Source organism: Oncorhynchus tshawytscha, linkage group LG29, assembly GCF_018296145.1.
Source record: "Oncorhynchus tshawytscha isolate Ot180627B linkage group LG29, Otsh_v2.0, whole genome shotgun sequence".
NCBI classification, from domain to species: domain Eukaryota; kingdom Metazoa; phylum Chordata; class Actinopteri; order Salmoniformes; family Salmonidae; genus Oncorhynchus; species Oncorhynchus tshawytscha.
Genome location: NC_056457.1, coordinates 27,982,314 through 28,009,813, shown reverse-complemented (window position 1 = coordinate 28,009,813; position 27,500 = coordinate 27,982,314). Strand labels below are relative to the sequence as shown.

The 27,500-nt window shown below is 50.2% G+C and overlaps 1 protein-coding gene across 1 annotated transcript in view; it reads left to right on the top strand.

Annotated features, from left to right (window-relative positions):
* LOC112257278 (catenin delta-2-like) overlaps positions 1 to 27,500 on the top strand; it is a 115,424-nt gene that overhangs the window by 48,771 nt on the left and 39,153 nt on the right. The window contains exon 6 of the mRNA XM_042308456.1: positions 17,272 to 17,524. Within this exon, the coding sequence (XP_042164390.1) occupies positions 17,272 to 17,524 (253 nt within the window). The remainder of the gene's footprint in view (positions 1 to 17,271; positions 17,525 to 27,500) is intronic.

Sequence of the window (27,500 nt, the reverse complement as noted above, 5' to 3'; positions counted from 1 at the left end):
GTTGTTCTGCCCCTGAACAAGGCAGTTAACCCACTGTTCCTAGGCTGTCATTGAAAATAAGAATTTGTTCTTAACTGACTTGCCTAGTTAAATAAAGGTAATTTAAAAATATCTATGTACTGTATATAATACCTATGTACTGTATATAATACCTATGTACTGTATAGAATACCTATGTATTGTATAGAATACCTATGTACTGTATAGAATACCTATGTACTGTGTATATAATATCTATGTACTGTATAGAATATCTATGTACTGTATATAATACCTATGTACTGTATAGAATATCTATGTACTGTATATAATACCTATGTACTGTATAGAATATCTATGTACTGTATAGAATACCTATGTACTGTATAGAAGCCATTCTAACCATCTATCAAGCTGATTGTGTCTAAGACAGTTTTTGGTTCTCCTCTTCATTGTCAAGACCTGTCCTATTCACCTGACTGGTTGTGTGGTGAATGAATCACGTTTTGGCGTTACAATACCTGTCAGCGTCGTCGCCTGCTACAATTGAATTATAATAATTTGACGCGTGAGATGAGCATGTGTTTGCCCAAGAGACAGAGGGGGATACGGTGCATGCCATCTAGCTCTAGCAGAGTGATGTATAGTGGTAAAATACCAACATGTTCTGTGTAAAAGGGCCGTCTCTCTTCCTGCTCTCTCACCCTCAGTCATCTCCTTGTCTCCCTCCATCCCTCCCGTTCTACCTCTCCTTCCTTCTCTACTCTCCCTCACTCTGGCTCCAGTCCCATCTTCTCATGTCTGGTTTCAGACCAACTACATTATATTAGCTCAGGTAGCCAGCCGAGGCCCTCTCTCTCTCTCTCTCTCTCTCTCTCTCTCTCTCTCTCTCTCTCTCTCTCTCTCTCTCTCTCTCTCTCTCTCTCTCGTTCTCTCTCTCTCGTTCTCTCTCTCTCTCTCTCTCGTTCTCTCTCTCTCTCTCTCTATATCTCTCTCTCTCTCTCTCTCTCTCTTCTCTCTCTCTCTCTCTCGTTCTCTCTCTCTCTCTCTCTCTCTCTCTCTCTCTCTCTCTCTCTCTCTCTATATATCTCTCTCTCTCTCTATCTCTATATATCTCTCTCTCTCTCTCTCTCTCTCTCTTCTCTCTCTCTCTCTCTCTCTCTCTCTCTCTCTCTCTCTCTCTCTCTCTCTCTCTCTCTCGTTTTCTCTATCTCTCTCTCTCTCGTTCTCTCTCTCTCTCTCTCTCTCTCTCTCTCTCTCTCTCTCTCTCTCTCTCTCTCTCTCTCTCTCTCTCTCTCTCTCTCTCTCTCTCTCTCTCTCTCTCTCTCTCTCTCTCTCTCTCTCTCTCTGGGTTCCTATGTATGCACGGGTATTAGTTAATGTAGTCCTCCTTGGATCCGCTCTTTGTGTTTCCGGATGATGACATCAGTGATCAGGAGGGTTGCTGCGGAAACGCAGGGAGGGTGCTGTAGGCGGCCATTAATTACAGGAACCTGAGTCTACAGAGTCAGAGTCCGCAAGGCACACGCACACACGCACACACGCACACACACACTGAGAGCGCAGAGGAATCAGCGTCCGCAGGGCACAGTCTGACTCACAACACACACACACACACGCCATCACACACTTATACACATTTTTGCATGAACAAAACACCAAGGTGTGCCAAAGAGAAAGTAGCTCTGGGGTAAAGAGTGTAATCATCTGGTAGCTTTCACCATACACTCGTTTGTTTACTCCTGTTCTTCTCTCTATGGAATTAGTCATGTGTGTAAGTGTACGTCACATTCAATTTACCCGCTACATTTCCTTTCTGGCAGTCCTGCCTGCTTCCTCTCCTCCATCAGCTCGAAGGGCTGTTAACAGTCTTGTGTACAGGATGAGACGGTGACTATATAAAGGATCATTGTAAGGTGTACTTAAGGAGGTGCCAGAGACGGTTCACATTAACGAGATTGGTCAACCATGTTTACTTAGAGCTTTTAACATTTATTCAGGTATATTCTGACAGAGGTAGGCGTTAGTACTGGTGAAGTCATCTGGAATATTCTGAGCAGCTGACCCCCATTCTATGACCACTAACAACAACGTCACTTTTCCAGACAGGTATTCCAGAAAAAAGGAAAAAGATGTCTCTTCTCAGAAATGTCCTTTTTAAATCACACATTTTTATTCACTATTATTTCAAACACATCTTTTGATCTAGTGGATCTGTCCTCTATACAACCCCCTGTCTTTAATGTGTGATCTAGTGGATCTGTCCTCTATACAACCCCCTGTCTTTAATGTGTGATCTAGTGGATCTGTCCTCTATACAACCCCCTGTCTTTAATGTGTGATCTAGTGGATCTGTCCTCTATACAACCCCTGTCTTTAATGTGTGATCTAGTGGATCTGTCCTCTATACAACCCCTGTCTTTAATGTGTGATCTAGTGGATCTGTCCTCTATGCAACCCCTGTCTTTAATGTGTGATCTAGTGGATCTGTCCTCTATGCAACCCCTGTCTTTAATGTGTGATCTAGTGGATCTGTCCTCTATACAACCCCCTGTCTTTAATGTGTGATCTAGTGGATCTGTCCTCTATACAACCCCCTGTCTTTAATGTGTGATCTAGTGGATCTGTCCTCTATACAACCCCCTGTCTTTAATGTGTGATCTAGTGGATCTGTCCTCTATACAACCCCCTGTCTTTAATGTGTGATCTAGTGGATCTGTCCTCTATACAACCCCCTGTCTTTAATGTGTGATCTAGTGGATCTGTCCTCTATACAACCCCTGTCTTTAATGTGTGATCTAGTGGATCTGTCCTCTATACAACCCCCTGTGTCTTTAATGTGTGATCTAGTGGATCTGTCCTCTATACAACCCCCTGTCTTTAATGTGTGATCTAGTGGATCTGTCCTCTATACAACCCCCTGTGTCTTTAATGTGTGATCTAGTGGATCTGTCCTCTATACAACCCCCTGTCTTTAATGTGTGATCTAGTGGATCTGTCCTCTATACAACCCCCTGTCTTTAATGTGTGATCTAGTGGATCTGTCCTCTATACAACCCCCTGTCTTTAATGTGTGATCTAGTGGATCTGTCCTCTATACAACCCCTGTCTTTAATGTGTGATCTAGTGGATCTGTCCTCTATACAACCCCTGTCTTTAATGTGTGATCTAGTGGATCTGTCCTCTATACAACCCCTGTCTTTAATGTGTGATCTAGTGGATGTGTCCTCCATGCAACCCCCTGTGTCTTTAATGTGTGATCTAGTGGATGTGTCCTCCATACAACCCCCTGTCTTTAATGTGTGATCTAGTGGATCTGTCCTCTATACAACCCCCTGTCTTTAATGTGTGATCTAGTGGATCTGTCCTCTATACAACCCCCTGTCTTTAATGTGTGATCTAGTGGATCTGTCCTCTATGCAACCCCCTGTCTTTAATGTGTGATCTAGTGGATCTGTCCTCTATACAACCCCTGTGTCTTTAATGTGTGATCTAGTGGATCTGTCCTCTATACAACCCCTGTCTTTAATGTGTGATCTAGTGGATCTGTCCTCTATACAACCCCTGTCTTTAATGTGTGATCTAGTGGATCTGTCCTCTATACAACCCCTGTCTTTAATGTGTGATCTAGTGGATCTGTCCTCTATACAACCCCTGTCTTTAATGTGTGATCTAGTGGATCTGTCCTCTATGCAACCCCCTGTCTTTAATGTGTGATCTAGTGGATCTGTCCTCCATGCAACCCCCTGTGTCTTTAATGTGTGATCTAGTGGATGTGTCCTCCATGCAACCCCCTGTGTCTTTAATGTGTGATCTAGTGGATCTGTCCTCCATACAACCCCCTGTGTCTTTAATGTGTGATCTAGTGGATCTGTCCTCCATGCAACCCCTGTCTTTAATGTGTGATCTAGTGGATCTGTCCTCCATGCAACCCCTGTGTCTTTAATGTGTGATCTAGTGGATCTGTCCTCCATGCAACCCCCTGTGTCTTTAATGTGTGATCTAGTGGATGTGTCCTCCATGCAACCCCTGTGTCTTTAATGTGTGATCTAGTGGATGTGTCCTCCATGCAACCCCTGTGTCTTTAATGTGTGATCTAGTGGATCTGTCCTCTATACAACCCCCTGTGTCTTTAATGTGTGATCTAGTGGATCTGTCCTCTATACAACCCCCTGTGTCTTTAATGTGTGATCTAGTGGATGTGTCCTCCATGCAACCCCCTGTGTCTTTAATGTGTGCGCGTGCGTGTGTACATGTGTTTGTGAGTGTGCTTCTCTCTTCTGTCACCCAGCCACATAAAAGCCTCAGAGAGCAGGATGTTACAGGTGTGAAATGCTGCATTCACTGAAACGACTATCTCTAATAGGTAGAGTAGCAACGTGGCCCTTTCCAATTTACCTTCATTTTCTAACCTTTTTTTTTTTTTTTTGAAACAGCTTTTTTTTTTCTTCATCTTTGTCTGAAGGCTTTTCTGTTTTTTCAATGTCCGTGTCTCCTAAAGAAGGAGAATTTCCCTCATTGCTGGACGGTTGGGTGATTTCTGCTGGTGTATTTAGCTGGCCAATGGGCATCTTTCACAGAGTGACATTTGCATACATGAGGCACTGACATCATTCATAATAGGTCCATTCTGAACTGTATGAGTCTATACTTAAATATCATTAGGTTCCCTATTGCTGGGTCCTATGTTGAGTTGAGTTACCTGATTGCTTGTGATCTGTTGCCCCCTGTGGCTGATAAGGCATACAGCACTTTATTAGTAGTTATATGTTTTATTTATTTAACTAGGTAAGTCAGTTAAGAACAAATTCTTATTTACAGTGGCCTACCCCAGACAAGCCCGGACGACGCTGGGCCAATTGTGCGCCGCCCAATGACGGCTGGATGTGATACAGCCTGGATTTGAACCATGAACTATAGTAATGCTTCTGGCACTGAGAGGCATGAGCCTTAGACCTTTCTTCATTCTTGTAGTCTTTCCCCTCTCTGCTCTACCCCTCTCCCCTTTTCCCCCTCTCCCCCTCTCCCTCTCTCCCCTTTTCCCCCTCTCCCCCACTCCCCCTCTCCCCTTTTCCCCTTTTCCCCCTCTCCCCCTCTCCCCTTTCCCCCTCTCCCCCTCTCCCCCTCTCCCTCTCTCCCCTTTTCCCCCTCTCCTGCTCTCCCCTTTTCCCCCTCTCCCTCTCTCCCTCTCTCCCCCTCTCCCTCTCTCCCCTTTTCCCCCTCTCCCTCTCTCCCCTTTTCCCCCTCTCCCCCTCTCTCCCTCTCTCCCCCTCTCCCTCTCTCCCCCTCTCCCCTTTTCCCCCTCTCCCTCTCTCCCTCTCTCCCTCTCTCCCTCTCTCCCCCTCTCCCCCTCTCCCCCTTTCCCCCTCTCCCCCTCTCCCCCTCTCCCTTTTCCCCCTCTCCCCTTTTCCCCCTCTCCCTCTCTCCCTCTCTCCCCCTCTCCCCCTCTCCCCTTTTCCCTCTCTCCCCTTTTCCCCTTTTCCCCCTCTCCCCCTCTCCCCTTTTCCCCCTCTCCCCCTCTCCCCTTTTCCCCCTCTCCTGCTCTCCCCTTTTCCCCCTCTCCCTCTCTCCCCTTTGCCCCCTCTCCCTCTCTCCCCTTTTCCCCCTCTCCCCTCTCTCCCTCTCTCCCCCTCTCCCTCTCTCCCCCTCTCCCCTTTTCCCCCTCTCCCTCTCTCCCTCTCTCCCCCTCTCCCCCTCTCCCCTTTTCCCCCTCTCCCCCTCTCCCCCTCTCCCCTTTTCCCCCTCTCCCTTTTCCCCCTCTCCCTCTCTCCCTCTCTCCCCCTCTCCTGCTCTCCCCCTCTCCCCTTTTCTCCCCTTTTCCCCCTCTCCCCCTCTCCCCTTTTCCCCCTCACCCCTCTCCCCCTCTCCCCTTTTCCCCCTCACCCCTCTCCCCCTCTCCCCTTTTCCCCCTCTCCCCTCTCCTTCTCTCCCTCTCTCCCCCTCTCCCCCTCTCCCCTTTTCCCCCTCTCCCCCTCTCCCCCTCTCCCCTTTTCCCCCTCTCCCCCTCTCCCCTTTTCCCCCTCTCCCCCTCTCCCCTCTCCTGCTCTCCCCCTCTCCCCTTTTCCCCCTCTCCCCCTCTCCCCCTCTCCCCTTTTCCCCATCTCCCCTTTTCCCCCTCTCCCCCTCTCCTGCTCTCCCTCTCTCCCCCTCTCCCCTCTCCCCTTTTCCCCCTCTCCCCTTTTCCCCCTCTCCCCCTCACCCCCTCTCCCCCTTCTCCCCTCTCCCCTTTTCCCCCTCTCCTCCTCACCCCCTCACCCCCTCTCCCCTCTCCCCTTTTCCCCCTCTCCTCCTCACCCCCTCTCCCTCTCTCTCCTTCCTCCCTCCCTTCCTTTGTTCAAGTTATCATTGATGATCATACATGGTTGCTCAGGTGAACGTGCAGGTCTTAACAGAGAAACTGTTTATGTGTTGTGCCTAGACATTCCACTGGGGCAATTATAGTCAATTTCCTTTCAATAACACTCTCTATTCTCTGTCACTAAACAATCAAAGCACACACACACACACACACACACACACACACACACACACGGAGAGAGAGAGACACACACGCATACAAACAGAGACACACATACAAGCACATACACATATACACACACACACTAATTGTTGAGTATAATTGCCATACTTTAAATCAAATCACTCATTATTGACTTGATTAAGTATTTTCTTCTGTTGGAGTCAGGAGACAGGATGTAATCAGAGACTAGAGAAGGAGTCTAACCACTGTGGTGTGTGTGTGTGTGTGTGTGTGTGTGTGTGTGTGTGTGTGTGTGTGTGTGTGTGTGTGTGTGTGTGTGTGTGTGTGTGTGTGTGTGTGTGTGTGTGTGTGTGTGTGTGTGTGTGTGTGTGTGTGTGTGTGTGTGTGTGTGTGTGTGTGTGTGTGTGTGTGTGTGTGTGTGTGTGTGTGTGTGTGTGTGTGTGTGTGTGTGTGTGTGTGTGTGTGTGTGTGTGTCTGTGTGTCTGTGTGTCTGTGTGTGTGTGTGTGTGTGTGTGTGTGTGTGTGTGTGTGTGTGTGTGTGTGTGTGTGTGTGTGTGTGTGTGTGTGTGTGTGTGTGTGTGTGCATGCGATTACCAGGTGTGGTTTCAACACTGGCTGTTAGATGTAATCTTGGTCTGCAGAGTGAAGCAGCAGCAGTTGAATTAAGTCATTTCTGATTGCATTCATTTCATCATACTGTTACATGTCCTGATTATCTAAAGCCACCCCTGGATTCATACGAACACACACACACACACACACACACACACACACACACACACACACACACACACACACACACACACACACACACACACACACACACACACACACACACACACAGGGATACTTATTGTTTTGTATTGCAATGTCCAACAGGAGCTCGTTTTACTGTCAGTGTAATACATGTATCTCTCTCTCTCATCCCACTGTCCCACTGTCCATCCTGTCCCAAAGTCCCTCCCGACCTCCTGTCCCACTATCCCTCCTGTCCCTCCTGTCCCTCTGTCCCACTGTCCCTCCTGCCCCTCCTGTCCCTCCTGTCCCTCCTGTCCCTCCTGCCCCTCCTGTTCTCCTGTCCCTCGTGTCCCTCCTGTTCTCCTGTCCCTCTGTCCCTCCTGTTCTCCTGTCCCTCTGTCCCACTGTCCCTCCTGTCCCTCCTGTCCCTCCTGTCCCTCCTGTCCCTCCTGTTCTCCTGTCCCTCCTGTCCCTCCTGTCCCTCCTGTCCCTCTGTCCCTCCTGTCCCTCTGTCCCTCCTGTTCTCCTGTCCCTCCTGTCCTCCCTGTCCCTCCTGTCCCTCCTGTTCTCCTGTCCCTCCTGTCCCTCCTGTTCTCCTGTCCCTCCTGTCCCTCCTGTCCCTCCTGTCCCTCCTGTCCCTCCTGTTCTCCTGTCCCTCCTGTCCCTCCTGTCCCCTGTCCCTCCTGTCCCTCCTGTCCCTCCTGTTCTCCTGTTCTCCTGTCCCTCCTGTCCCTCCTGTCCCTCTGTCCCTCCTGTTCTCCTGTCCCTCCTGTCCCCCTGTCCCTCCTGTCCCTCCTGTTCTCCTGTCCCTCCTGTCCCTCCTGTTCTCCTGTCCCTCCTGTCCCTCTGTTCTCCTGTCCCTCCTATCCCTCCTGTCCCTCCTGTCCCTCTGTCCCACTGTCCCTCCTGCCCCTCCTGTCCCTCCTGTCCCTCCTGTCCCTCCTGCCCCTCCTGTTCTCCTGTCCCTCGTGTCCCTCCTGTTCTCCTGTCCCTCTGTCCCTCCTGTTCTCCTGTCCCTCTGTCCCACTGTCCCTCCTGTCCCTCCTGTCCCTCCTGTCCCTCCTGTCCCTCCTGTTCTCCTGTCCCTCCTGTCCCTCCTGTCCCTCCTGTCCCTCTGTCCCTCCTGTCCCTCTGTCCCTCCTGTTCTCCTGTCCCTCCTGTCCCCCTGTCCCTCCTGTCCCTCCTGTTCTCCTGTCCCTCCTGTCCCTCCTGTTCTCCTGTCCCTCCTGTCCCTCCTGTCCCTCCTGTCCCTCCTGTTCTCCTGTCCCTCCTGTTCTCCTGTCCCTCCTGTCCCTCCTGTTCTCCTGTCCCTCCTGTCCCTCTGTTCTCCTGTCCCTCCTGTCCCTCCTGTCCCTCCTGTCCCTCCTGTTCTCCTGTCCCTCCTGTCCCTCCTGTTCTCCTGTCCCTCCTGTCCCTCCTGTCCCTCCTGTCCCTCCTGTTCTCCTGTCCCTCCTGTCCCTCCTGTCCCTCCTGTCCCTCCTGTCCCTCTGTCCCTCCTGTTCTCCTGTCCCTCCTGTCCCTCCTGTCCCTCCTGTCCCTCTGTCCCTCCTGTTCTTCTGTCCCTCCTGTCCCTCCTGTCCCTCCTGTCCCTCTGTCCCTCCTGTTCTCCTGTCCCTCCTGTCCCTCCTGTCCCTCCTGTTCTCCTGTCCCTCCTGTTCTCCTGTCCCTCCTGTCCCTCCTGTCCCTCCTGTCCCTCCTGTTCTCCTGTCCCTCCTGTTCTCCTGTCCCTCCTGTCCCTCTGTCCCTCCTGTTCTCCTGTCCCTCCTGTCCCTCTGTCCCTCCTGTCCCTCCTGTTCTCCTGTCCCTCCTGTCCCTCCTGTTCTCCTGTCCCTCCTGTCCCTCTGTCCCTCCTGTTCTCCTGTCCCTCCTGTCCCTCTGTCCCTCCTGTTCTCCTGTCCCTCTGTCCCTCCTGTTCTCCTGTCCCTCCTGTCCCTCTGTCCCTCTGTCCCTCCTGCTCTCCTGTCCCTCCTGTCCCTCTGTCCCTCCTGTTCTCCTGTCCCTCCTGTCCCTCTGTCCCTCCTGTTCTCCTGTCCCTCCTGTCCCTCTGTCCCTCCTGTTCTCCTGTCCCTCCTGTCCCTCCTGTCCCTCTGTCCCTCCTGTCCCTCCTGTCCCTCCTGTTCCTCCTGTCCCTCCTGTTCTCCTGTCCCTCCTGTCCCTCCTGTCCCTCTGTCTCTCCTGTCCCTCCTGTCCCTCCTGTCCCTCCTGTCCCTCCTGTTCTCCTGTCCCTCCTGTCCCTCCTGTCCCTCCTGTTCTCCTGTCCCTCTGTCCCTCCTGTTCCTCCTGCTCCTCGTGTCCCTCCTGTTCTCCTGTCCCTCTGTCCCTCCTGTTCCTCCTGTTCTCCTGTCCCTCCTGTCCCTCTGTCCCTCCTGTCCCTCCTGTTCTCCTGTCCCTCCTGCACCTCCTGTCCCTCCTGTTCTCCTGTCCCTCCTGTCCCTCCTGTCCCTCCTGTCCCTCCTGTCCCTCCTGTTCTCCTGTCCCTCTGTCCCTCCTGTCCCTCCTGTTCTCCTGTCCCTCTGTCCCTCCTGTCCCTCCTGTTCTCCTGTCCCTCTGTCCCTCCTGTTCTCCTGTCCCTCCTGTCCCTCCTGTCCCTCTGTCCCTCCTGTTCTCCTGTCCCTCCTGTCCCTCCTGTTCTCCTGTCCCTCTGTCCCTCCTGTTCTCCTGTCCCTCCTGTCCCTCTGTCCCTCCTGTTCTCCTGTCCCTCCTGTCCCTCCTGTCCCTCCTGTTCTCCTGTCCCTCTGTCCCTCCTGTTCTCCTGTCCCTCCTGTCCCTCCTGTCCCTCCTGCTCCTCGTGTCCCTCCTGTCCCTCCTGTCCCTCCTGTCCCTCCTGTTCTCTTGTCCCTCCTGTCCCTCCTGTCCCTCCTGTCCCTCCTGTCCCTCCTGTCCCTCCTGTTCTCTTGTCCCTCCTGTTCTCTTGTCCCTCCTGTCCCCCTGTCCCTCCTGTCCCTCCTGTCCCTCCTGTCCCTCCTGTCCCTCCTGTCCCTCTGTCGCTCTGTCCCTCCTGTCCCTCCTGTCCCTCCTGTTCTCCTGTCCCTCCTGTTCTCCTGTCCCTCCTGTCCCTCCTGTCCCTCCTGTCCCTCTGTCCCTCCTGTTCTCCTGTCCCTCTGTCCCTCCTGTTCTCCTGTCCCTCCTGTCCCTCCTGTTCTCCTGTCCCTCCTGTCCCTCTGTCCCTCCTGTTCTCCTGTCCCTCCTGTCCCTCTGTCCCTCCTGTTCTCCTGTCCCTCTGTCCCTCCTGTTCTCCTGTCCCTCCTGTCCCTCTGTCCCTCCTGTTCTCCTGTCCCTCCTGTCCCTCTGTCCCTCCTGTTCTCCTGTCCCTCCTGTCCCTCTGTCCCTCCTGTTCTCCTGTCCCTCTGTCCCTCCTGTTCTCCTGTCCCTCCTGTCCCTCTGTCCCTCCTGTTCTCCTGTCCCTCTGTCCCTCCTGTTCTCCTGTCCCTCCTGTCCCTCTGTCCCTCCTGTTCTCCTGTCCCTCCTGTCCCTCCTGTTCTCCTGTCCCTCCTGTCCCTCTGTCCCTCCTGTTCTCCTGTCCCTCTGTCCCTCCTGTTCTCCTGTCCCTCCTGTCCCTCCTGTCCCTCCTGTTCTCCTGTCCCTCCTGTCCCTCCTGTCCCTCCTGTTCTCCTGTCCCTCCTGTCCCTCCTGTTCTCCTGTCCCTCCTGTCCCTCCTGTCCCTCCTGTTCTCCTGTCCCTCCTGTCCCTCCTGTTCCTCCTGCTCCTCGTGTCCCTCCTGTTCTCCTGTCCCTCTGTCCCTCCTGTTCCTCCTGCTCCTCGTGTCCCTCCTGTCCCTCCTGTTCTCCTGTCCCTCTGTCCCTCCTGTCCCTCCTGTCCCTCCTGTTCTCCTGTCCCTCCTGTCCCTCCTGTCCCTCCTGTTCTCCTGTCCCTCCTGTCCCTCCTGTCCCTCCTGTCCCTCTGTCCCTCCTGTCCCTCCTGTTCTCCTGTCCCTCCTGTTCTCCTGTCCCTCCTGTCCCTCCTGTTCTCCTGTCCCTCCTGTCCCTCCTGTCCCTCCTGTCCCTCCTGTCCCTCCTGTCCCTCCTGTTCTCCTGTCCCTCCTGTTCTCCTGTCCCTCCTGTCCCTCCTGTCCCTCCTGTCCCTCCTGTTCTCCTGTCCCTCTGTCCCTCCTGTCCCTCCTGTTCTCCTGTCCCTCTGTCCCTCCTGTCCCTCCTGTTCTCCTGTCCCTCCTGTTCTCCTGTCCCTCTGTCCCTCCTGTCCCTCCTGTCCCTCCTGTTCTCCTGTCCCTCCTGTTCTCCTGTCCCTCCTGTCCCTCCTGTCCCTCCTGTCCCTCCTGTTCTCCTGTCCCTCTGTCCCTCCTGTCCCTCCTGTTCTCCTGTCCCTCTGTCCCTCCTGTTCTCCTGTCCCTCCTGTCCCTCCTGTTCTCCTGTCCCTCTGTCCCTCCTGTTCTCCTGTCCCTCCTGTCCCTCCTGTTCTCCTGTCCCTCCTGTCCCTCCTGTTCTCCTGTCCCTCCTGTCCCTCCTGTTCTCCTGTCCCTCCTGTCCCTCCTGTCCCTCCTGTTCTCCTGTCCCTCCTGTCCCTCCTGTTCTCCTGTCCCTCCTGTCCCTCCTGTCCCTCCTGTCCCTCCTGTCCCTCCTGTTCTCCTGTCCCTCCTGTCCCTCCTGTTCTCCTGTCCCTCTGTCCCTCCTGTTCTCCTGTCCCTCCTGTCCCTCCTGTCCCTCTGTCCCTCCTGTTCTCCTGTCCCTCCTGTCCCTCCTGTCCCTCCTGTTCTCCTGTCCCTCTGTCCCTCCTGTTCTCCTGTTCTCCTGTCCCTCCTGTCCCTCCTGTCCCTCCTGTTCTCCTGTCCCTCTGTCCCTCCTGTTCTCCTGTTCTCCTGTCCCTCCTGTTCTCCTGTTCTCCTGTCCCTCTGTCCCTCCTGTTCTCCTGTCCCTCCTGTCCCTCCTGTCCCTCCTGCTCCTCGTGTCCCTCCTGTCCCTCCTGTCCCTCCTGTTCTCTTGTCCCTCCTGTTCTCTTGTCCCTCCTGTCCCCATGTCCCTCCTGTCCCTCCTGTCCCTCCTGTCCCTCCTGCTCCTCGTGTCCCTCCTGTCCCTCCTGTTCTCCTGTCCCTCCTGTCCCTCCTGTTCTCCTGTCCCTCTGTCCCTCCTGTTCTCCTGTCCCTCCTGTCCCTCCTGTCCCTCTGTCCCTCCTGTTCTCCTGTCCCTCCTGTCCCTCCTGTCCCTCCTGTTCTCCTGTCCCTCTGTCCCTCCTGTTCTCCTGTCCCTCCTGTCCCTCCTGTCCCTCCTGCTCCTCGTGTCCCTCCTGTCCCTCCTGTCCCTCCTGTCCCTCCTGTTCTCTTGTCCCTCCTGTCCCTCCTGTCCCTCCTGTCCCTCCTGTCCCTCCTGTCCCTCCTGTCCCTCCTGTTCTCCTGTCCCTCTGTCCCTCCTGTCCCTCCTGTCCCTCCTGCTCCTCGTGTCCCTCTTGTTCTCTTGTTCTCTTGTTCTAGTTCTGTCCTGCTGAGAGATAAGGTGTATTCTCTGGGTTCTAGTCCTGTACTGCTGAGAGATAAGGTATATTATCTGGGTTCTAGTCCTGTCCTTCAGAGAGATAAGGTATATTATCTGGGTTCTAGTCCTGTCCTGCAGAGAGATAAGGTATATTATCTGGGTTCTAGTCCTGTCCTGCTGAGAGATACGGTATATTATCTGGGTTCTAGTCCTGTCCTGCTGAGAGATAATGTATATTATCTGGGTTCTAGTCCTGTCCTGCTGAGAGATAAGGTGTATTCTCTGGGTTCTAGTCCTGTACTGCTGAGAGATAAGGTATATTATCTGGGTTCTAGTCCTGTCCTGCAGAGAGATAAGGTATATTATCTGGGTTCTAGTCCTGTCCTGCAGAGAGATAAGGTATATTATCTGAGTTCTAGTCCTGTACTGCTGAGAGATAAGGTATATTATCTGGGTTCTAGTCCTGTCCTGTTGAGAGATAAGGTATATTATCTGGGTTCTAGTCCTGTCCTCCTGAGATATAATGTATATTATCTGGGTTCTAGTCCTGTCCTGCTGAGAGATAAGGTATAATCTTTGGGTTCTAGTCCTGTCCTGCTGAGAAATAAGGTATATTATCTGGGTTCTAGTCCTGTCCTGCTGAGAGATAAGGTATATTATCTGGATTCTAGTCCTGTCCTGCTGAGAGATAAGGTATATTATCTGGGTTCTAGTCCTGTCCTGCTGAGAGATGAGGTACATTCTCTGGGTTCTAGTCCTGTCCTGCTGAGAGATAAGGTATATTATCTGGGTTCTAGTCCTGTCCTGCTGAGAGATAAGGTACATTCTCTGGGTTCTGGTCCTGTCCTGTTGAGAGATAAGGTATATTCTCTGGGTTCTAGTCCTGTCCTGCTGAGAGATAATGTATATTATCTGGGTTCTGGTCCTGTCCTGCTGAGAGATAAGGTACATTATCTGGGTTCTAGTCCTGTCCTGCTGAGAGATAAGGTACATTCTCTGGGTTCTGGTCCTGTCCTGTTGAGAGATAAGGTATATTCTCTGGGTTCTAGTCCTGTCCTGCTGAGAGATAAGGTACATTCTCTGGGTTCTAGTCCTGTCCTGCTGAGAGATAAGGTACATTCTCTGGGTTCTAGTCCTGTCCTGCTGAGAGATAATGTATATTATCTGGGTTCTAGTCCTGTCCTGCTGAGAGATAAGGTACATTATCTGGGTTCTAGTCCTGTCCTGCTGAGAGATAATGTACATTATCTGGGTTCTAGTCCTGTCCTGCTGAGAGATAATGTATATTATCTGGGTTCTAGTCCTGTCCTGCTGAGAGATAAGGTACATTCTCTGGGTTCTAGTCCTGTCCTGCTGAGAGATACGGTATATTATCTGGGTTCTAGTCCTGTCCTGCTGAGAGATAAGGTACATTCTCTGGGTTCTAGTCCTGTCCTGCTGAGAGATAAGGTATATTATCTGGGTTCTAGTCCTGTCCTGCTGAGAGATACGGTATATTATCTGGGTTCTAGTCCTGTCCTGCTGAGAGATAAGGTATATTATCTGGGTTCTAGTCCTGTCCTGCTGAGAGATAAGGTATATTATCTGGGTTCTAGTCCTGTCCTGCTGAGAGATAAGGTATATTATCTGGGTTCTAGTCCACCAGTGAGACATTGACAGCTGTCTTAATTGCTCCTTCTTCAATGAACCTATTGACTTCCATTTTCCTGTGTAGGTAACCATCGACTCACATGGACCAATGACATTTAAATAGAAAGAGCAGCTCTTCACCAGTGTGTCATGTTAATCATTCAGAGTCATCATCAGTCAAAGATGTCTGCCTCCTAGATGTGTGTCAATGTTGACATTTTGTGAAATGATAACGTGTTGCCAATTGAGCATGAAAGACTCCCAAAGAGGGTGTAGGCTAATGTGTAGGGAAGACTTATTGTTCCCTCCTTCCATCCTTCCCTCTATCCGGCTTTTACTCAGGTTTTCCTCTCATTCTGACTACTCTCTTTTCTGTTAATGTCAGATTCTTCCCTTAATTTCCTCTCGTCCACGTCAATCTTTTCTTCCAAATACCAGATGAGTCAGAGTGTATTGACTTCAGCACAGAGCTGGTCCACAGACAGACTGAGGACAGACAGACCACGCTGAGAGAGACTGGGAACAGACAGGCCACGCTGAGAGAGACTGGGGACAGACAGGCCACGCTGAGAAAGACAGGACAGACAGGCCATGCTGAGACAGACTGAGGACAGACCATCTGAGGACGGACAGGCCATGCTGAGAAAGACAGGACAGACAGGCCACGCTGAGAGAGTCTGAGGACAGACAGGCCACGCTGAGAGAGACTGAGGACAGACAGGCCACACTGAGAAAGACTGAGGACAGACAGACAACGCTGAGAGAGACTGAGGACAGACAGGCCACGCTGAGAGAGACTGAGGACAGACAGGCCACACTGAGAAAGACTGAGGACAGACAGACAACGCTGAGAGAGACTGAGGACAGACAGGACACGCTGAGAGAGACTGAGGACAGACAGGCCACGCTGAGACAGACTGAGGACAGACAGACCACGCTGAGAGAGACTGAGGACAGACCGACTGAGGACAGACAGGCCACGCTGAGAAAGACAGGACAGACAGACACTGAGACAGGACAGACAGGCCACGCTGAGATAGACAGGACAGACAGGCCACGCTGAGATAGACAGGACAGACAGGCCACTCTGAGAGAGACTGAGGACAGACCGACAAAGCTGAGAGAGACTGAGGACAGACAGACCACGCTGAGAAAGACTGAGGACAGACAGACAACGCTGAGAGAGACTGAGGACAGACAGACAACGCTGAGAGAGACTGAGGACAGACAAACAAAGCTGAGAGAGACTGAGGACAGACAGGCCATGCTGAGAGAGACTGAGGACAGACAGACAACGCTGAGAGAGAGTGAGGACAGAGAGGCCACGCTGAGAGAGACTGGGGACAGACAGACCATGCTGAGAGAGACTGAGGACAGACAGACCACGCTGAGAGAGACTGAGGACAGACAGACTGGGGACAGACAAACCATGCTGAGAGAGACTGAGGACGACCAGACCACGCTGAAAGAGACTGAGGACAGACAGACAACGCTGAGAGAGACTGAGGACAGAGGGGACTGAGAGAGACTGAGGACAGACAGGCCACGCTGAGAGAGACTGAGGACAGACAGACCATGCTGAGAGAGACTGAGGACGACCAGACCACGCTGAAAGAGACTGAGGACAGACAGACAACGCTGAGAGAGAGTGAGGACAGGGAGGCCACGCTGAGAGAGACTGAGGACAGACAGACCATGCTGAGAGAGACTGAGGACAGACAGGACACGCTGAGAGAGACTGAGGACAGACAGACAATGCTGAGAGAGAGTGAGGACAGAGAGGCCATGCTGAGAGAGACTGAGGACAGACAGGCAACGCTGAGAGAGAGTGAGGACAGAGAGGCCACGCTGAGAGAGACTGACGACAGACAGACCATGCTGAGAGAGACTGAGGACAGACAGGCCACGCTGAGAGAGACTGAGGACAAACAGACAATGCTGAGAGAGACTGAGGACAGACAGGCCATGCTGAGAGAGACTGAGGACAGACAGATAACGCTGAGAGCGACTGAGGACAGACAGGCCACGCTGAGAGAGACTGAGGACAGACAGACAACGCTGAGAGAGACTGAGGACAGAGAGGCCATGCTAAGAAAGACTGAGGACAGACAGACAACGCTGAGAGAGACTGAGGACAGAGAGGCCATGCTGAGAGAGACTGAGGACAGACAGACCACGCTGAGAGAGACTGAGGACAGAGAGGCCACGCTGAGAGAGACTGAGGACAGAGAGGCCACGCTGAGAGAGACTGAGAACAGACAGACCACGCTGAGAGAGACTGAGGACAGACAGGCCACGCTGAGAGAGACTGAGGACAGAGAGGCCACGCTGAGAGAGACTGAGGACAGACAGGCCACGCTGAGAGAGACTGAGGACAGACAGGCCACACTGAGAGAGAGAGGACAGACAGCCATGCTGAGAGAGACTGAGGACAGACAGGACTGAGAGACAGGACAGAGAGGCCACGCTGAGACTGAGGAGACTGACTGAGGACAGACAGGCCACACTGAGAGAGACTGAGGACAGACAGACCATGCTGAGAGAGACTGAGGACAGACAGGCCACGCTGAGAGAGACTGAGGACAGACAGGCCACGCTGAGAGAGACTGAGGACAGACAGACCACGCTGAGAGAGACTGAGGACAGACAGACCACACTGAGAGAGACTGAGGACAGACAGACCATGCTGAGAGAGACTGAGGACAGACAGACCATGCTGAGAGAGACTGAGGACAGAGAGACTTGAGGATTTAGAAAGATTTTTGCCCTTGAATGCAGTGCCAGAAAATTTCTGAAACAATCAGTGAGGAAGTGTGGTACTGCTTTGTAAGGTTTGATTGTTAGAGGATGATACTGGTGAATGGGGCTGTATTTCCATCAAAGACAGGAGATGAGGAGGGGAACAAGGAGATTGATGTTTTTTGAATCAATGAGGATTGTCTTTAAATAAAAAAAACACATCACACACACATTCAGAATTCTAACCCAAGCCAAATCTCTTTTGTTCCCCTCCCCTCACAGGTAAATACGCCATGCGTGACCTTGTCCACCGGTTACCGGGCAGCAGCAATAGCAGTACTGGGGGCAGCGGTGGGACTAACTGCGGTTCCGCGGGTCCACTAGCACCCAGTAAGACCATGTCAGACGATACGGTAACAGCTATCTGCTGCGCTCTGCATGAGGTCATCACTAAGAACATGGAGAACGCCAAAGCACTGAGAGACGCCGGTGGGATAGAGAAGCTCATCGGCATCGCACGTAGCAAAGGAGACAAGTAAGGAAACTACACACACGCGCATTGCAGGATGATCCGAGGATGACTGTGGTTTGGGGCCTAACTCCTCAAGCTTTTTCCCCAGTGACTAGAAACAGGAAGTTAGTTACATGGTGAAAACAGTATTTCATGACTGTGAATCTATGAGCTCAGTGGAGCGTACTGACAGAGCCTAGCACTGACTCTACCAGAATAGAACCCCTGTCGCTATGGGAGACCGAGCAGGTTTTTCTAAACAGCCTTGGCAACCAGAAGGTCACAGTTTCTATGACACCAAACCATGGTCAGGAAGATCATTGCGTAGGGTTTGTGTGTTGATGTATAACTATGGAGTTCACTGCAGTCTGTTCTGGGCAGAATGTTAGTTTAATGTAACGGTGAGTGATATTGCTCTGTGTAGACGTTGATACAGGCTCAGGTTTTCATTCCACCCAATAGTCCCTCATTAATCTGCTGTGGTTAGGAATTGTCCATCCCCCAGCAGGACATGATTGGCATAGAATAAAAAATACAATTCTAGTTATATGTTCAGTTTAGCTGTAACGTCTGTTGTCGGGAGAAGGAGAAGACCAAGGTGGTTCTCAATCAGAGACAACGATTGACAGCTGCCTCTGATTGGGAACCATACCAGGCCAAACACAGAAATACAAAACATAGAACAAAAACATAGAATGCCCACCCCAACTCACGCCCTGACCAAACCAAAATAGAGACATAAAAAAAGGAACTAAGGTCAGAACGTGACATTAGCCATGCTTTGACCTATACAAGCAATGATTACTTTAGGCATCACACTTCTATTCATGACCTGTTTATTCAGTATAACAATGTGCATCCGGTGTTTTACAAAAAATACACATACAAATGACAGCATACAGACGAACACAAACATCCACAACATCACTCCTGCCCGGACCCACCTGCTCACACCCCCATCTCCAGACCCACCTGCTCACACCCCCATCTCCAGACCCACCTGCTCACACCCCCATCTCCAGACCCACCTGCTCACACCCCCATCTTCAGACCCACCTGCTCACACCCCCATCTCCAGACCCACCTGCTCACACCCCCATCTCCAGACCCACCTGCTCACACCCCCATCTTCAGACCCACCTGCTCACACCCCCATCTTCAGACCCACCTGCTCACACCCCCATCTTCAGACCCACCTGCTCACACCCCCATCTTCAGACCCACCTGCTCACACCCCCATCTTCAGACCCACCCCCCATCTCCAGACCCACCTGCTCACACCCCCATCTCCAGACCCACCTGCTCACACCCCCATCTTCAGACCCACCTGCTCACACCCCCATCTCCAGACCCACCTGCTCACACCCCCATCTCCAGACCCACCTGCTCACACCCCCATCTCCAGACCCACCTGCTCACACCCCATCTCCAGACCCACTTGCTCACACCCCCATCTCCAGACCCACTTGCTCACACCCCCATCTCCAGACCCACCTGCTCACACCCCCATCTCCAGACCCACCTGCTCACCCCCATCTCCAGACCCACCTGCTCACACCCCCATCTCCAGACCCACTTGCTCACACCCCCATCTCCAGACCCACCTGCTCACACCCCCATCTCCAGACCCACCTGCTCACACCCCCATCTCCAGACCCACCTGCTCACACCCCCATCTCCAGACCCACCTGCTCCACCCCCATCTCCAGACCCACCTGCTCACACCCCCATCTCCAGACCCACCTGCTCACACCCCCATCTCCAGACCCACCTGCTCACACCCCCATCTCCAGACCCACCTGCTCACACCCCCATCTCCAGACCCACCTGCTCACACCCCCATCTCCAGACCCACTTGCTCACACCCCCATCTCCAGACCCACCTGCTCACACCCCCATCTCCAGACCCACCTGCTCACACCCCCATCTCCAGACCCACCTGCTCACACCCCCATCTCCAGACCCACTGCTCACACCCCCATCTCCAGACCCACCTGCTCACACCCCCATCTCCAGACCCACCTGCTCACACCCCCATCTCCAGACCCACCTGCTCACCCCCATCTCCAGACCCACCTGCTCACACCCCCATCTCCAGACCCACCTGCTCACACCCCCATCTCCAGACCCACTTGCTCACACCCCCATCTCCAGACCCACCTGCTCACACCCCCATCTCCAGACCCACCTGCTCACACCCCCATCTCCAGACCCACTTGCTCACACCCCCATCTCCAGACCCACCTGCTCACACCCCCATCTCCAGACCCACCTGCCCACACCCCCATCTCCAGACCCACCTGCTCCACCCCCATCTCCAGACCCACCTGCTCACACCCCCATCTCCAGACCCACCTGCTCACACCCCCATCTCCAGACCCACCTGCTCACACCCCCATCTCCAGACCCACCTGCTCACACCCCCATCTCCAGACCCACCTGCTCACACCCCCATCTCCAGACCCACCTGCTCACACCCCCATCTCCAGACCCACCTGCTCACACCCCCCCATCTCCAGACCCACCTGCTCACCCCCCATCTCCAGACCCACCTGCTCACACCCCCATCTCCAGACCCACCTGCTCACACCCCCATCTCCAGACCCACCTGCTCACACCCCCATCTCCAGACCCACCTGCTCACACCCCCATCTCCAGACCCACCTGCTCACACCCCCATCTCCAGCGCCCGTATCACACTCTGCCACATAGCCTCAAACTACACCATTTTGTTTCTCTCTGTCGCCCGCACTTTCCACCTTTAGATAATAAAGCACTTTCCACCTTTAGATAATAAAGCACTTTCCACCTTTAGATAATAAAGCACTTTCCACCTTTAGATAATAAAGCACTTTCCACCTTTAGATAATAAAGCACTTTCCACCTTTAGATAATAAAGCACTTTCCACCTTTAGATAATAAAGCACTTTCCACCTTTAGATAATAAAGCACTTTCCACCTTTAGATAATAAAGCACTTTCCACCTTTAGATAATAAAGCACTTTCCACCTTTAGATAATAAAGCACTTTCCACCTTTAGATAATAAAGCACTTTCCACCTTTAGATAATAAAGCACTTTCCACCTTTAGATAATAAAGCACTTTCCACCTTTAGATAATAAAGCACTTTCCACCTTTAGATAATAAAGCACTTTCCACCTTTAGATAATAAAGCACTTTCCACCTTTAGATAATAAAGCACTTTCCACCTTTAGATAATAAAGCACTTTCCACCTTTAGATAATAAAGCATTTGAACTTTCCATTTTGTTAACGATGGTTGATATTCCGTTTTTTAAGAATACGTTTTTTTCAAGATGATTGAGTAGAAAGGTGCCCAACCCATTGAATATCTCACTACACCCTCATATTCCATGTCTTGAAATATGCAGACAGACGTGTTAAAAGTACATTTACATTGTAATACTTCTGACAGCCAACTTTCAAACTCCGCCCATAACTTTTGGACCTTATATCAATCCCAAAAGGTATGGATTATTGAATCAGTGTTAGTTTTACACTTAAAACTTCTTCAGGATCGGTGTTCCGCTAGCGGGACAACTTCCGGTGAAACTGGAGGGCGCGCAATTCAAATAAATAATTTTAAATATTATGGATTTTAACATTTAGGTACATATAAGTATCTTATATCGGCTAAAAGCTTACATTCTTGTTAATCTAACTGCACTGTCTGATTTACAGTTGCTATTACAGCGAAAACATGCCATGCGATTGTTTGAGGAAGGAGCCCCACATCACTTCTTTATATCCCATCGATTTGAGTAATCCACTCATTCAACTTGAAGAGAAAGGAATCCAAAAATGTACCCCTAAACTTTGTTTCAACAAGTCAAAATACATTTCTATTCACTCCTCCTTTCTTACGGAAAGAAGGATGTTCAATAGGTAACTGATTTTAGCAGGTGTGTAATTTGTGTCAATGCAAATAGTCCGGGTAGCCATTTGGTTAGCTGATGTGGACACCAAGGACTTTGAAGCTCTCAACTTTCCTTTTTATACTATACGTTTTATTTGCCCATATAAAGTCTGTTATGAAAGAGAATACTTTTGTAATGAATGTGTTCGGTGGTGTAATTGGTATTACCGAGAATAAATGTACAACTTTGGGAGCCGTGCCATTCTGAAGAGGTTTATTCTACCGGGAAGATTTATGGGAAGATTGTTCCATTTGATTGGATTTGCTTTCATATTTAATATTATCGTTATACAGTGCCTTCTGAAAGTATTTAGACCCCTTGACTTTTTCCACATTTTGTTACGTTACAGCCTTATTCTAAAATGGAATAAATATATAATTTTCCTAATCAATCTACACACAATACCCCATAATGACATCACAATACCCCATAATGACATCCCAATACCCCATAATGACATCACAATACCCCATAATGACATCACAATACACCATAATGACATCACAATACCCCATAATGACATCACAATACCCCATAATGATGTAGAAAAAGTTGTTTAGAAAAACAACTGAAATATCGCGTTTATATAAGTATTCAGACTTTTTACTCAGAACTTTTTCTCAGTACAGACCTTTTATTCAGTACTCAATACTTGGTCTTCCAAGTGGTGCAGAGGTCAAAGGCATTGCATCTCAGTTTTGAGGCGTCACTATAGACACCCTGGTTCGATTCCATGGAGCAGTGCACAATTGGCCCAGCATTGTCTGGATTTGGCTGGTGTAGACCGTCATTGTAAATAAGAATTTGGTCTTAAGTTAAATAAAGGTAAAGAAAAATATTTAAACCTTTGTTGAAGCACCTTTGGCAGTGATTAGAGCCTCGAGTCTTCTTGGGTATGATGCTACAGGCTTGGCACACCTGTATTTGGGGAGTTTCTCCCATTATTTTCTGCAGATCCTCTCAAGCTCTGTCAGGTTGGATGGGGGGTGTCGCTGCACAGCTATTTTCAGGTCTCTCCAGAGATGTTAGATTGGGTTCAAGTCCGGGCTCTGGCTGGTAGGAATGGTATTGGCCAGGTGATGAGCAGTTCCTGGTTTCCTCCCGTCTTGAGACTTGGAATTCAGGCCAAATAGTTCAATCTTGCTTTCATCAGACTTGAGAATCTTGTTTCTTGTGGTCTGAGAGTCCTTTAGGTGCCATTTGACAAACTCCAAGCTGGCTGTCATGTGCCTTCTGTCTGGCCACTCTACCATAAATGCCTGATTGGTGGGGTGCTGCGGAGATGGTTGTCCATCTGGAAGGTTCTCCCATCTCCACAGAGGAACTCTGGATCTCTCTCAGAGTGACCATCGGGTTCTTACTCATCCCCCTGACCAAGGCGCTTCTCCCCAGATTGCTCAGTTTGGCCGGGCGGCCAGCTCTAGGAAGAGTCTTGGTGGTTCCAAACTTCTTACATTTAACAATGATGGAGGCCACTGTGTGCATGGGGACCTTGAATGCTGCAGAAATGGTTTGGTACCCTTCCCCAGATCTGTGCCTCAACACAATCCTGTCTCTGAGCTCTTCAGAGAATTCCTTTGACCTCATGGCTTGGATTTTGCTCTGACAACTGTGGGACCTGTGTGTGCCTTTCCAAGTCATGTCCAATCAATTGAATTTACCATAGGTGGACTCCTATCAAGTTTATCTTTTAAAATGATCACTGGTTTCGTGTGTATTAGTTTTTGTGAAAGCTGTGAGATGTTTACCAGGTTTATTTGCCATTAAAAAGTATGCCTTATTTGAGGTTAACCTGTAACGTAAACTAATTCACTTTTGTACATTGTGCTGGTCCGTACAATTTACTTTATTTTAGCACCCCAAAAAATGTAGTACTTCCAGATCAACTGTATTATCAATACCATTGTAAAGCACAATTTCTCCCCTTTCCAACAAAATCAATGATGAGACCTTCATGATGCCCATCTCTGCATGATTCAAGAAGGCAATGAGCTCCGTCGGGTCTTTTTAAAAATGGAGGACAAATAAACTTTGATTTGATCTGAGCTTACTGGTTGGCCAGTGGTAGGCCCATAGGTGCACTTGATTTGCTCTCTGGGCCTGCTGGGTAGGCGGTTCCTCCAGACAGATGAAACGGTTCAAAATGGGAAAACTTTGCTTTCCCCGAGGCTGCTCAATCAAGTGCACCTACCGCCAAGAGCGAAAAAAAAAATCTGTAATCATTGGAACGCAAGGCTTTATTGTTAACCCAGTAAAGTGTTGAGATCATTTTTGGAAATAAAAACGTAGTCAATTCTTGAATTGCTTTTCTTGCTTTGAGAAAAAAAGAAGTAGTCTTTTGTTGTTGGAAATAATAGTTGGAAATAGTCTCCTGGTGTCCGGTATATTATTTGTAGGAATTAACATTTTGAACCTCTCTGGAGGTTCCTTAAATATGCCTTTTTTTTATTGCTACGTCTGTCAATCTTATCAAGGATTTAGGTCTCCTGCCACGATAATAGTTCCAGTCTGGATTTGACTACAAACACCAAGTTTGCCCCTGGTGGAATATACAATGAAGTCATTGTCCCATGTAAGGTACTATTCAACATTACAAAATGGCCTTCTTGGTATGTGTGCTGGGATACTAGGAAAATAGGTGTATTCTTATTTATCAGCATGCCTACACCTCTGCTGTTACTACTGTAGGTGGGAGCATAGGCCTCTCTAACCCAGCTCTCTTTAAATATTCAATTTATAATTTTCTCAACTCTTGCAAGAGAACCACATCTGCTGATAATCTCTTTAAGTGTTCAAGAACTATATGCTTTTTTTTCCCATCATGAAGCCCGTCAATGTAATAAGTTGGATTCTGTTGGTCTTTACGTGTATACAATACAATCCAAGTTAAACTTGTCTGTTCCGTCTATCATTGAAGAATAAAATGCAGTGGGTATTCCATGAAATGGAAGTCATAGTATGAATACATACAGCACCAGTCCAAAGTTTGAACACACCTACTGATTCAAGGGTTTCTCTTTACTTTTACTATTTTCTACATTGGAGAATAATAGTGAAGACATCAAAACTGTGAAATAACACATATGGAATCATGTAGTAACCAAACAAGTGTTAAACAAATCAAATATATTTTATATTTGAGATTCTTCAAGGTAGCCACCCTTTGCCTTGATGACAGCTTTGCACACTCTTCGCATTCTCTCAAGCAGCTTCATGAGGAATGCTTTTCCAACAGTCTTGAAGGAGTTCCCACATATGCTGAGCACTTGTAGGCTGCTTTTCCTTCACTGTGCGGTCCAACTCATCCCAAACCATCTCAATTTGATTGAGGTCGGGTGACTGTTTCTCTCCTTGCCCACCCTTCTCCACCCAAGCCAAGCATGTCCCAACCCTCCCTACCTCACCCTCCCTACCTCTCAGACACACTTACTTACATCCATCCATCGACTTACTCATCCATTCTCTGTCCCCGCTCAACATATGCTCTATGCATCCACACGCCCATTCTCTCTCACCCTCTTACACATCTTCATATTCACCATCCCTCACTCTTCCCTCACACGCCCATTCATATACACAAACACACACACACACATACATACACACACACACACACACACACACACACACACACACACACACACACACACACACACACACACACACACACACACACACACTACATTCCCACAGTCCCACACACACACACCTACATTCCCACACACACCCATAGAACAGTTATTGGCATACATGCAATATTTCCCCCTTTGAATTGTATTGTCAGTGTCCATGTAGTCTATTGGCATTGGTTACTTCTATCCTTACTTGAACAACAGTTATTTGGGGAAAGTAGAGTATAGACTGAATTTGGGGGTGGGGGAAAGGATGTTGTCTCAATTTACGGTAAGCTGGTCTCAGGTATCACTATATATAGAATAGTGCGTACATCGTTATTTCCTACATCGACCTCTTCTCATAGCAGGGGGCTCCCCTCCTTCAACTTGGAAGGTTTCTGGGAAGGTTTCTTGTAGCTTGGCGCTTGTGAATTACATCCTTTGTTTTCACTTCCATACCCACACCACTGCCGGGAAGCAGAGTTGAGATTTCATACCTCTTTAATTCAGTGACTTTCTGATTGAAATATATTGCTTGAGGTTTTTTTCTCAGCCTATCAGACAGATCCTGGCTGAATTGATTGGACTGGACTTGGATGTTGATCTCCTTTCCCCCCCTGTGCCTTCAGAATGTTGACTTTGGGCTGATAGTTCCACATCTTGAAGATTCCCATGTAAAGGTGTTTAGGGTTCTTCTGTTTTACACCAAACCTATGGCACCGTTCCAGATCCTCTGGTGATAAACCCACTTCAAGTTCCTCTGATATCAGTTTGACCACGTAGCTGGAAAGGTCCCATTTGTCCTTGTCCAATTCATCTTCTAAAGTTTGCAACTTTGTTTCCAGAAGTCAAATTTAGTTGTCTTGTTCGTTGTATGTGCATGTCGTAAACAATAGATGGTACATTCGTTTCGAGCTAATCTACTTTTTTAACAACAGATTGTAGCAGTTTGTTTGTTTTAGTGAGCATTGAGTGTTTAAGCTATGATTTCCTGGATATCCTTTAGTTGTTCATTACTCTCGTTTGCATCTCCAAGTTGTTATTTGTCTTTTCTGCTGAGGGAAGTCATGTCTTGTAGGGTTCTTGTTGCAATGTCGGTTTACCAAATGATTGGTTCGCTGTTGTACATAACTGACTGCTCACTCTCTCCCAGCTAGACCGCTCACTCTCTCCCAGCTAGACCGCTCACTCTCTCCCAGCTAGATCGCTCACTCTCTCCCAGCTAGACAGATCACTCTCTCCCAGCTAGACAGATTACTCTCTCCCAGTTAGACAGCTCACTCTCCCAGCTAGACAGCTCACTCTCTCCCAGCTAGACAGATTACTCTCTCCCAGCTAGACAGATCACTCTCTCCCAGCTAGACAGATCACTCTCTCCCAGCTAGACAGATCACTCTCTCCCAGCTAGACAGATTACTCTCTCCCAGCTAGACCGCTCACTCTCTCCCAGCTAGACAGATCACTCTCTCCCAGCTAGACAGATTACTCTCTCCCAGCTAGACAGCTCACTCTCTCCCAGCTAGACAGATCACTCTCTCCCAGCTAGACAGCTCACTCTCTCCCAGCTAGACAGCTCACTCTCTCCCAGCTAGACAGATCACTCTCTCCCAGCTAGACAGCTCACTCTCTCCCAGCTAGACAGATCACTCTCTCCCAGCTAGACAGATTACTCTCTCCCAGCTAGACAGCTCACTCTCTCCCAGCTAGACAGATCACTCTCTCCCAGCTAGACAGATTACTCTCTCCCAGCTAGACAGATCACTCTCTCCCAGCTAGACAGATCACTCTCTCCCAGCTAGACAGATCACTCTCTCCCAGCTAGACAGATTACTCTCTCCCAGCTAGACAGATCACTCTCTCCCAGCTAGACAGATCACTCTCTCCCAGCTAGACAGATTACTCTCTCCCAGCTAGACAGCTCACTCTCTCCCAGCTAGACAGATCACTCTCTCCCAGCTAGACAGCTCACTCTCTCCCAGCTAGACAGATCACTCTCTCCCAGCTAGACAGATTACTCTCTCCCAGCTAGACAGATTACTCTCTCCCAGCTAGACAGATTACTCTCTCCCAGCTAGACAGATTACTCTCTCCCAGCTAGACAGATTACTCTCTCCCAGCTAGACAGATTACTCTCTCCCAGCTAGACAGATTACTCTCTCCCAGCTAGACAGATTACTCTCTCCCAGCTAGACAGCTCACTCTCTCCCAGCTAGACAGATCACTCTCTCCCAGCTAGACAGATTACTCTCTCCCAGCTAGACCGCTCACTCTCTCCCAGCTAGACAGATCACTCTCTCCCAGCTAGACAGATCACTCTCTCCCAGCTAGACAGATCACTCTCTCCCAGCTAGACAGATCACTCTCTCCCAGCTAGACAGATCACTCTCTCCCAGCTAGACAGATTACTCTCTCCCAGCTAGACAGATCACTCTCTCCCAGCTAGACAGAT